Source organism: Trachemys scripta, chromosome 8, assembly GCF_013100865.1.
Source record: "Trachemys scripta elegans isolate TJP31775 chromosome 8, CAS_Tse_1.0, whole genome shotgun sequence".
NCBI classification, from domain to species: domain Eukaryota; kingdom Metazoa; phylum Chordata; order Testudines; family Emydidae; genus Trachemys; species Trachemys scripta.
This window is the reverse complement of record NC_048305.1, coordinates 55,034,606-55,046,086: the sequence shown is the minus strand read 5'-3', so window position 1 is coordinate 55,046,086 and position 11,481 is coordinate 55,034,606. Positions and strand designations below refer to the sequence as shown.

Here is an 11,481-nt window from a genome sequence, read left to right as displayed (position 1 = left end):
CAGTTCAATGTTCACAGCCCCTGTGCTATGTTTGCCTTTTGGCTCACCCATCCTGAGTCCAATCAGAATCTCTCTGGCTCACTTAATCTTTCAATCCCACATGAATATTATATTCCTTAGTATGAACAAAAAGAGAATCTAAATAACTTCCATTCAGTTAAACAGGAAATAAATGCTACTCACACCTGGATGGAGAGAACATGGTTTAATTAAAGGCAAAGCTGATTTCAGCAGCTGCAGGTCTTGCACAGACAGACGAAAAACACAAAAAAGCTTACAACACAAACCAGTTTCTGTTGGGAATCCCCGAGCCCTACGTAACTCCGACACCGGAGGGTGGGATGGGGAATCCCGGCCCAAGATTCAGAAAACATTCCAAACACCAGATTCTCATGCAGAAATGGGACTCTGTGGCTGGGACTCTGGCACGGCTGGGCGTGAGATGGTGAATCTGGTTAGCTTGTCTAGGGTGCAAGAGTCAGTGACAGTTCAAGCACTGGAATGTTGCAGCTGCCTGGGTGCACAGCTCAAAATACACAAACTGGAAGGGCTGAAGAGAAGCACGGAAGGTTTCGGTTTGTATTCACCACCACTAGGATGGGAGCTTCACTCTTTAGAGCTTTCAAAGAAAATCTCTCTTAGAATTGCAACAGAGAACAGTAATGTTGCTAGTGCAGGGGGCAAGGGGGAGCCAGTCACACCCGATGAAGGGCACTAAGCTCGAATCTTCCCTTTTTGTATTAATTGGGGCTGCCCAGACTCCAGTGTCACTGAGGCTCCTGCATGTGCTTTGCTCTGCAGCTGTATCTCAGCTCAGCGATTCTGAATCATCACACACAAAATGCCCCTCTGGCTAGCATCGCAAATGGACATTTAGCTTGTTTCCATAACTTCCCTGGGAAACGAACAGAAATGCTGTCCTTTTTTCTATGAGATTTCCAGTCTTCCTTTTCCCCTAATAAATAGCAAATAAAATGCTGTATTTCCCTTTCTGCGCCTTTTCAGAAATGAACGGCGCTATGTTTTCTTCTGTGTGTGGGTTAAACGCGTCTGTGATGCCTGGAATTTGACTCTGGAACTGGAGGTTTGGGGCTCAGCTGCGTGCGAGTCTGGAGTTGATGTATACCTATGGGGCTGTGTACACACCATACTGCCCAGCTGACTGTCTTCTTTACCCCATCGTGCTGGACCCATTACTTGTTTGTGAGATGTTGACATCGGGAATAAAACTACGAGTATCCAGCAACGAGGGGAGGGTGGGGGTAGAAAGAAAAAAACAAAACAAAAAACCACTGAAAGCTTCTACCTACCTACCTACTAAAAGGAGTCAGGCTGTGAACGCACAGACTAGTCTGCCCTTTGTGAGGCTGGTCACTATGCTATAGTAAAATGAATAGGAATCAGAAACATTAATTTAAAACCCCGTAGCAGTTACTTGCTTGCACTGCAATGCCCACTGCGTCCGCAATTGTAGCTTGAACACCTACAGAAAGGGCATTTTACGCTGGAGTCTCTAACCCACACAAGGGCTGGCCAGAGCCTTTGAGTGAAAGATGAAGTGGTGTCAAGTGCCAGACTCTCCTTCATGAAACTCCTTCACTAGCCCAGGAGATCGATCCCCACCCTGTCACCACCCACCTCTGACCAGAGCAGCGACTGGGGCTTTCATTGCTACACACTGACTACAAAGCACATTGTGTATGGAAGAATTCAGTGTGATCTTACTACTGAGATAGTAATAATAATAAAGATGTTTAGGAATAATTTCAACTACATTCTCAGTCAGCAAAGCAATCATTAATGGATTCCTATTTTATCTCCCCAAAGAGAGGAAAAGGATTGAGAAGTTCTCATTGGCTTCTCCCATCTGCCCTTCATTCTCAGCTTTTACTTCCCATGTGGCTGGGGACATGCACGATGGAGAAGGTGAGAGGCGGTGATATCAGGTTACTGAGTGAGACAAACAGCAGTTCCTCTCTCCCTCCAGAGGGCCGGGGGGATGGGAGAGTTCCTGATGTTTTTTGTTGCACTGCAGACATTTCGTGCACACTCAGTGGGTTGGTGGAGCACTTACGCCCTCCTGACAGCAAGGAACAGAAGAGAGGGCTGCCACCTGCACAGGACTGTGTGGGCGAGTCCTGCAGACCCAACATGCCATGGTTTATGGAGCCTTCCTTTGCAAGAATTGCCACCTCATTCTCAGTGTGGTGGATTCATGGGGCCTTGTCCACGTTGCTGCTTCTGCTTCTGCTGCATTAACAGTTGCTCCAGGGCTGACGGTCCAGGATGCATCATGGAACTGGACCAGATGGACTAAAGAAATAAAAAAGCAAGGGTCAAGCATTAGTATCTGGTTGAGGGGCCCCTTCTCTTACACATTTCCCAGACTGACAAGTCTCCCATTTTCTCCTGCCTCCCCCTCAGTATTTATACCATGCTCTTCACTGGAATGGATGCTTTTGTAAGTGGCAGGATCACAGATTAGTTACTAAAAGGACCCTTCCTCTTAACACTCCTTTCTTCCTGTATGCCCGTAAAACAAGTCAACGTGAACAGAAATTCCCATTGCCTTAAAACTCATCCCTGACTAATAAGTAATGGAAATGCAGAATGATTTTTTTTTTAAATAGACACAGATATGGTAAATCAGACATAACGTTTGGGTTTCTTCTAGTTCAGCCAGTCTATTGCTGGTCTATATGACATTTTAAAGTGAGGGGAGAGATTTCTACAGTGTGAGTGAACTGACACCTACAGTGATGTCTTCCAGCACTGGACATGCCTAACACGTTGTCTGCATTAGTGGGTTTTGCAGCAGGAAACCTTCAGCTCATAGTACTAAGGCCTGGTCTACACTAAAAAGTTACGTCGACCCAGCTACATTGCTCAAGGGTGTGAAAAATCCACACCCTCTGAACAACACAGTTAAGCCAATCTAACCCCCCCGTTTAGACAGTACCAGATCTATGGAAGAATTCTTCTATCAGGCTAGCTGTCTCTCGGAGAGGTGGATTACCTATGCCAATAGGAGAACCCTCCCGTCGGCGTAGGTAGTGTCTATACTGAAGCACTATAGTAATGTAGCTGCAGTGCTGCCGCTGTGTTGCTGTACCATTTCAGGTGTAGACAAGCACTACATTAACAGTCTGGTGCTTGGAACGCTTGACACGTATCCTGCATTAAGTCTCATCACCCAGATCTCCCCATGCCATAAATACATTTAGGAAATAGGGGAATTACACAACAAAACTAAAACCTATTTTCTCCTCTTCAAGTTCAATATACCTTCAGGCTCTCCATGAGCACAGCGGAGGAATCCTCCAAAGCAGGGCCATGGGCTGCCCAGGTGCCGCTGGGAGTGCTGGTCTGGTGCCAGCTGCTCTCCGAGGAGGAAGATGTTGCTGGGAGATAATCCAGCCCAAATCCTCCCATTGCTAAAGCAAACAGAGACTGGTTAAAAGTGTATGTCACAAAAAGGCATTGCAAAGCATCAGACTAACTTGGGGAGTATTTGCCCCAGGACTGGAACCTAACACTCACCTGGTTTATCTGTTTTCCAACGGTCTGCAATCCTCCTGTCCCTGTTGTCTGGCGTTCCAATAGGTCCAAAGTTGGAGAATGGAACAGAATTGTGGTTATGAGTTGGAGGGGAGCTTGGCAAACTGCTTGGGTTGGAGGAGTGAGGAGACTGGCTGGCTGGTGTTGAATGATCTGTTGAACAATATAAATCAAGACAGAGTAAAAGAAATGTCAAAAAATTGGTAAGGGTTTTCTGCACGTCTGAGAATGTTAAACTCTGCTGCAATATCTGCAGTCACAAGGCTTTTCTCTGAGCCAGGGTCAGTTTATTCCCTATTATATGAACTTCAGGATTTGGAAATCTGCCAACTGTAATGTGAATATGCCACACCACAGTAGTAGAATAATTTTAGTTTAATTGCCAACTGAACAAAACATTTGTGTGCTTACTTGAGAACACTGCAAATCTCCTAGCAAGATATTTGTGCAGGGATTTATCCAAATTTATTTCAAATACATTTTGGGTGCAGTTTTCAGTGTTGAACCCCTGTTCACAATCTGAAATGTGCCTATTTTGTAGTTTGACCAAAGCCATTGTTTTATACAAAAATGATTTTCTTCCTCCACTGTCTCGATCATTTTGCAAAGAGTCTGGCATTAAGTAGTGAATCACCAAATTCAGAAAGTCTGACTTGTGCAGAAATCTGCAATAGTCTGAAAGGAATTCAGACTTGTACTGAATACCAAGCAAGAGGTGTTCAGGAAGTGTGGAATATTAGCAGATGTACCTGGTAGAGGAGATAATGTTACCTAACGAGAGATGAGAGGCCTATAACATAGGGTAGCAGGAGGCCACTTAAATGATGAGGCGAGATGATAGAATGCAGAATGGAGGATCTTGCCATAAGTCCTACTGGAAGAGACCACTTTGCAATTGCATCTTTTTAGACTGAGAAAAACTTCTACCCTCACATCTCATCTAGCACCCACCACCTCTGTTCTGCTGCACAAACTAACGTCTTCTGCAGCTGCTGCCATTTGGAAGAGTGTTCCCATCTCCTGGCTTCAGCTTGCCATCTTCTGAAATAATTTTTTTCTCTCCCTTGCCTATGCTTCTTGATTTACCTCTCCTTTATACTCTGACTGTATTACTATAGTATGGTCTTTAAAAGGTGACCTGTAAAGGAAAAATGTGTGAGTGCATTTTTCTGCCTCTTTGTGATGTATTAAAGTAGCACTCCACCCTATTTCCTTTATTTTTGAAACATCAGGACCATGAAATCTAGTCTTCCCTGATTTGTCTGAAGGACTTCTTGGAGGACTAGAACGGAAGCAGCGGGTGTGTCTGAATCATTAGAGCTTTTCTCCCAAATGTTGGTCAGGAATTAGTTAAATAAGTATTCATAAAATAGCTTGAAAATGGACTACAATTTCTTGCCCCACTCAGTTGCTCAGGTTTTACTCTCTTTTAATGTCAGAACCCTGTAATTCTCTGGCATTTATAGTCTTCCATCAAAAAACAGGATACAAAAGACAACAAAGACAGCAAGCAGTAAGAGACTTTGCAAAAGACTTTCAGGCCTTCTTTATATACTATAAAGAAGCAAATAGAAATTTTTCATTTGCAGGTCACATTTAACAGATAATACAATATATATCATAATAGGTAGAGAAATAGCTTCTGTGCAGCCTTCTGAACTACTGTGCAGGAAATAAGCCATATCAAGATTATTACCTGAGCTTGCTGGAAGGGATGGAGACCAGGGCGTCCCTTCAAAGAGCGAATATAGTGATGTCTCCTGATGGGCCATTGAGGGAGTGACCTCTGCTTTTGTGCTGGTATTCAGGTTTTTCCCATATACCTCATTGAACATGCTGCTGTTTGGATATCTTTCCTGCAATATTAAATAGAGTTTAATCTGAGTAACAGACTTATTTGAAACATTAAGGCTGTAAAAAGAACTTGTGGTGTGGGTTAAAACACTTCATGAACTCCATGTTTATTCCCCCTTACCCCATCTCCTTTATAATCATTTTACTTGTATAAACTCCTATCACTTCCTGAATCATCTCCCCAGGTGTACCACAAAATCCTAACTAGGTCAGTGGACCATGCTCACAGTCCTTAGTGGGAAACATGCAAGCAACAGACGATGAAAAGAAGGAAAGATATACACACTAAGAGTCAAGCCTGGGGGCCTACATAGGCAAGACTCCCAGTGAAGTCAATGGGAGTTTTGACTGTTGGTCTGCAGAATCAGGCCCTAAGAGGAGACAAAGAAGGAACAAACAAATGAGACAAGGGGACCAGACAGTGTGTCTAGTAGGTTAGAATGGAAAGACCCAAAAAACATCTACCTGTAAGGAATAAAATTACAGCTGGGAATTCCCTTCCAGCTTGTGTACATTTTTGGAACTAGTGTAACCACCCTGATTCCATAATATAACCAGAGCTGAATGGAAGTTTCCAATACTGAAGGGCTAAGAGTTCTTGGTGTTTACATACCTGGTTTAGGGAGAAGCCAGTGAGGGACAGGAAAGAAGATGACTGAGACATCAACTCCGATGGTTTTTCTAATAGGGACTTCTTCAGAGATCAAAAGGGAAAGATGTCATTAGATGTTTATTGTATTTGTGAAAGACAGAAAGCACATTATGCCACATTAAGGACAAGTTGTTTAATCACCAGAATACTTTAAAGCAAGTTGTTTATCAAAAATATTTTACAAGTTATTTTCCAACATTGGGATGAAGCAAATATTGATACATGCAGAAGAGTGTCACAAACCCATCACATTAACTGAAATCCACTTAATGCCTCAGCACCAGCAACTACACCAAGTTTGAGGTGAAATCTCAACCAAACTCATTTTATGATTTATCATGCTGGATTAGGCCACTGGTTTATCAAGTCTGGTGTCTTGCTTTTGGCCTTTGTCAGTAACTGATACTTCAGAGGAACTCTGGCCAATGGGAGCTGTTGGGGCAGTGCCTGCAGAGAGGGGCACTGCGCAGAGACACCCTGCCCTGCCCCACCTCCCCGCCCAGGACTGCGCTGGCCGCGTTCAGAAGCAGCGTGGGGCTGGGGCTGCCCAAGGTAAGTGCCGCTCCCTTCAATGGGCAGGTTATGAATGGCTCTGCAGCATTAAGACCAGGAGTAGCATGAGTACAGCAGGCCCAGCTATGCTGGACCAGCATTTCTCTTCCATTTCCCAACCTGCAACCTCCTGGAGCCAGCCCCCATATCCCTTCCTGCACCCCTGCCCCAGCCCTGCGCCCTGTACCCACTCCTGCACCCCAGACCCCCTCCTGCATCCAAACTCCCTCCCAGAGCTTACACCCCTCCTGCACCCCAACCCTCTGCCCCAGGCTCAGCCCGGAGCCCCCTCCCACAGAGAACCCCTCAGCCGCAGCCCAGAACCTGCATCCCCTCCCGAATCCCAACCCTGTGAAAGTGAGTGAGAGTGGGGGAGAGCAAGCAATGGAGAGAGGGGGGATGGAGTGAGTGCGGCGGGGCAGACCCTGGGTTGCCCTTAAATTCAAAAAGTGATCTTGGGCATAAAAAGATTGGAGACTACTGCTCTATGTATTTAAGTTTATTATAAAGCAGTTTAGCAGCTAGAAACAAGGAGAGTCAGTACAATGCCAGCAGTCACCCTCCACAGACAGCAGGGAATCTCTTGTCATTTTTAACTTTTCATCCCTCAACTGAGTCCCCACTAGTTTTTCTCCCTTCTGCTCTATGTAACCGCTAGCGTTGAGGAGTTAGCAATAATGCACCTCAAACCAGCACGAGGCGTTTTGGCATGATGTGCCCGTTTGGAATGGAGAATGAATGTGAATCAATTTTCAGGAAGTTGGATCTATCCACATAATATAAACATTTGTGCGCCGGTGAGCAGCCAGTGCCACGGAGTTCAGGATGACTGTGTAAGTCACAAATGAATTGTGTGTGATAAAGTTAAAATTAAAATTGGTGCATCACTCAATACCTTGTTAAGTTCATAATATCTCAGTATGGTTGTCCATTATATTTTTTGTTATATTTAAAATAAAATCCTCTGGATTACACTGCAGCCTGCACTGTAGTCCTTCCCTAGAATTTAGGCCTTTGTATCAGGAACATCTGTGTGTTTGATCCTGTCAGCTGACCAGGAATTCCCCTGTCAGTTTTTATAGTAAGCAGATGCTAGCTTATTGGGTTTTGCCAGGGTGACAACTTGATACTTTGAAAATGTTTTAGAATTCAAATACCAAACTTGGCAATTCCACACCACTTAACTGGCACATGAACTAAGCTGGCCTCCTTCCACTTCTTAGCAAAGATTAGTTTGAATATGGGGGGAATAAAAGCTTTAAGAAGGGGGAAATTTGTTTTATATTTGTGCTGCTGGTTGTTCAGAACTGTGTGAAGACTTTGTTTCTTTGATTTATTGTGTTATGTATGAATTAGAGGCTCCCAATGCATTCAGAAGTGCCTCTTAATTTTAAAAATCTAAGTATTACTAAGAGTTCATTATTGTTACAAGATATTCTACAGGGCATTTAACTAGTCAATTGTAACTTTAAATTACAATTGCCATAATAAAATATGAAATAATGCTTTTTAATTGATATTCTGTTACTAATTCACAACCTTTAGCAGTTTTCAATGGTTCCCCCGGTCAATGTCAATTAAGAAGGCTCTAGTATGCTATTAAAACATAACATTCAAGATTTCCCACATTGCCAAACCTTATTGTAATCTACAAGACTGAAAGTTAACCTTATATTCTTTATCCACATACTTCTAATTATTTTCTAAAAAGTATTTTCTTCCTTCTATGATCCTTTTGCATTTTTAAAGGATTAGTTTTTTCATATGATGCAACATATAGAAGGGATGAAAACAATGATTTTACATATGGATAAAACAGAACCTTGTGAGTAACCAAGCCTATTCCACCGTGGAAAGCATAGTTTTATAGATGCTGCATCAATGTTTTGCCTGTGGACTTAACACTTTTAACCAAAGCAATTATTTTGAATTCTGAACACGCCAAGAGTCCAGGAACTGGATCAATAGCTATTCTATTCTTTATAAATTTCCTCCTCAATTATCCTGAGCTAATGAGCCATTAGCTTGTTTAAACTCCCAGGCAGAGACTAACTCAACAAGGGAAAACAAAATTTCACACATCTTACAACTTCACAGGAAAGAGATGCCAGAATTAGAGTGAGAAGCAGCAGAATTAAGTCAAATACATACAAAGAGGCTTCGTCCAGGAAGAGAGGCGAGAGGCCCCAGCAGAGCTGGGTAAAGATCAGGAGGATTAGAGAAAATCAGCTCTTCCTCCTCCTCCAAGGCAGCCAGACTCTTTAACAGGTCCGGAGGAAGCAGAGGGGAGCTCTTGGGGTCCTAGTGACAGAAAGGAGCACAGTCAGAAGCAGCAGAGGAGGGGAAAAGAAAAAAGCAAGAATAGGAGCGAGTAGGGAAGCCACAGAAAGAGAAGAGAAGCCGTAATAACCACAAATAAGGCACGACATAATAGTGTCCAGAAGAGAGGAATATTATAAAGTTAAAAAGGCAGCATGCAAATGAAGCACAAGACCATAAAGGACCGCGCAACATAAGGAGAGAAACAAGGAAGAGGGGATGGAAAGAGAATGCTGAACTGATAACAAAACTAATATCTTGTCCTTATGCGTATTCAGCAGAATGATGCAGTTTTACATTAAGTTGAAGTTTTCAGTCAGAGACTGGTAACTAATTTAGAGAATGTCCTCCCTGTTATATTAGTGACCTACAGACTAATGGATTCATTCCACATTTTGTAAGGCAAGGAAAACCCGGATCTGAAGTTTGGTTTTCTGATAAGAAAAATCACCATATTTTTTCTATAGCCAATCTCTGTTTTTGTTTTTAAGTTATAAGCAAATTACATTTCTGTTTTGGTTATTTTTGTATGGTAAAGTTTAGTTTTCATGAGAAAAACATTTCTACCTCTAATGGCCCTTACTCTTATGGTCCACAAGTGAAGGCACCATTGGGCAAAAGGAGGTTTCCCTACCTGGGAAAGGGGGAGGGGACAGAATTAGCCATCTCACATTGTGTGTGTAATCATTAAATCAGCCACAGGTGGGTTGCGTGGCATAGTCTCTGCTCATGCTTCAAGCAGCCAAATTAAAGTTGCAGCATGGATGAGGATCCATGGATGGGGGTGAGACCAGGACACTGGCATTGTCCCATCTAAAAACACAACCTGACATTAGGGCATGAGGCAGTTTCCTGGTCACTGTCTAGCTCTTCTCCTTCAAGGAACTGAACTGACCTCTTAATCCCCAGTACACTCACCCAAGTACACCTCAGGTTTCTGCCTCAATTTCCTTGTAAGCAATACCAAAAAGCATTTGCACTCCAGACTTCTCTTCTGGAGAACTAAGAACAGAAATTAACCACAATATTTGTAACAGCAATATGAGGCACAACTGGATGAGCAGAAGCAAAGGATGAGTCTGGCAAAGCAATGGACCAGGCAAGCAGGTCACCCATTTCTGTTTGGTGGAGTTTAAAAGGAAACTGAAGCAGGAGGCTATTTTTTAATTTCCAGCCTAGGTTGGATGAGTTGGTGAGTCAATGCACCGAAGATATCAAGTGCAGGTTAGCAGCTTGTTTAGAAGGCAGTAATTAAATTTCAATTGTTTGAAAAGGTTTTTTGATCTTTGCTCCTAGACAATAGGATCTCTCTCAACCTAGCCTATCACTAACAGGGTCTCTTGCAGGAGGGAGGAGAGCCTGTCACCAAAATCAGAATGTGGCATGAATTCTCCATTTGCTGTCAAGCAGCAAATTCTTGCTTTAGTGCAGAGGTTAATGTCACTTCTACACTGAGTGCAACTGACAGTACCCTAAACCAACAGTTTCCCTAAGAATATGCTCCCATATAATTAGACCAACTGAGTGGCAAATCCAGTACTGGTGGCTGGAATCTCAAGTGAACCACTCTCCAGAAGGCAGTACAATATGGTATTATCCCTGTTGGGGGGTGGGCCAGAAACAGGCCCACACTCAGGCACTTCTTGCTAGAGGATATGGCCAAAAATTGGAGTTTCACATTTAGGGACATCAGAGTCTTGCGGATGATCTTCACCACTAACAAAATAGTATGTTTACCTCAAAAGCCATCCTGGGCACAGTGTCCTGGTCTGGGCGGAAGACTCCTTGTGGTCGTTTCCCCCTGCGATCCATGTTAGCCTGCTGTGCCATCACTACCCTATTATCAGCCATGCCATAGGAGGAGTCCCAGTAAAATTCTGGCATCTTGACTTCTGAGGGGTTGTGGTTATATGGCTCCATGGGGAAAGGCTTCATTTTTTTCTCCAGAGGCTGCTGCTGCATCACAGGAGGCTGTAATGACTGTTCAAACAGTTTTAGGGGGTCCTGGGCCTGAAGATAATAGGGCTGCTTTACAGGCATAATCTTTCCCAATGGTCCTTGGACTTGAGGAGGATTCCAGAGATGCTTTGATGAGTCTGCCTGCGGATACTAAAAGAGATGCACATTTTCACCATGAGGCATAAACAATGGAATATTACCATAAAGGTTAACTGAACGACTCTCTGTTCTATTCAGACGTTCATTCCTGGTGGCCATGCCCGCTGGTAGATTACAGATTCTCCTTTTATAAATCCCAGAGTGTGTTTCTCTCAGTTCTTATTCACCAAAGTTCAGAATTTCAGTGAGAACTCACTTCACACTCCCTACTCAAGCTCTGAGGTAACACCTGGGAAATGTCATCCTCATTTCAATTTGCAGACTTCACAGACCTCCAACCAAGGTGCTGACTCAGACCTCCAATTGAGGTGCCTTGGGTAGGGGTGGAGTCTCTCTCAGCTACAGATTTCAGACGGAGCAATGTTCAAAAGGAGATTTCTCAAGTGCTGAGTGTATAACTAATGGATGGCAAGGAACCAATGTTGTGA

General features: G+C 43.5%; 1 protein-coding gene across 5 annotated transcripts in view; it reads right to left on the bottom strand.

Annotated features, from left to right (window-relative positions):
• Positions 1-190: 190 nt before the first annotated feature.
• The window catches only part of SMG7 (SMG7 nonsense mediated mRNA decay factor), a 110,997-nt gene continuing 99,706 nt past the window's right edge, over positions 191-11,481 (bottom strand). For 4 of the 5 annotated variants that reach the window (XM_034778054.1, XM_034778053.1, XM_034778051.1 and 1 more), the window contains 7 exons: positions 10,673-11,044; positions 8,768-8,917; positions 6,026-6,106; positions 5,255-5,414; positions 3,541-3,711; positions 3,286-3,434; positions 191-2,313 (listed from right to left, as the gene is read on the bottom strand). In XM_034778054.1, coding sequence (XP_034633945.1) covers positions 2,200-2,313; positions 3,286-3,434; positions 3,541-3,711; positions 5,255-5,414; positions 6,026-6,106; positions 8,768-8,917; positions 10,673-11,044 — 1,197 coding nt within the window. In that variant the 3' untranslated portion in view covers positions 191-2,199. The remainder of the gene's footprint in view (positions 2,314-3,285; positions 3,435-3,540; positions 3,712-5,254; positions 5,415-6,025; positions 6,107-8,767; positions 8,918-10,672; positions 11,045-11,481) is intronic. The other variant, XM_034778056.1, reaches the window with a different exon arrangement.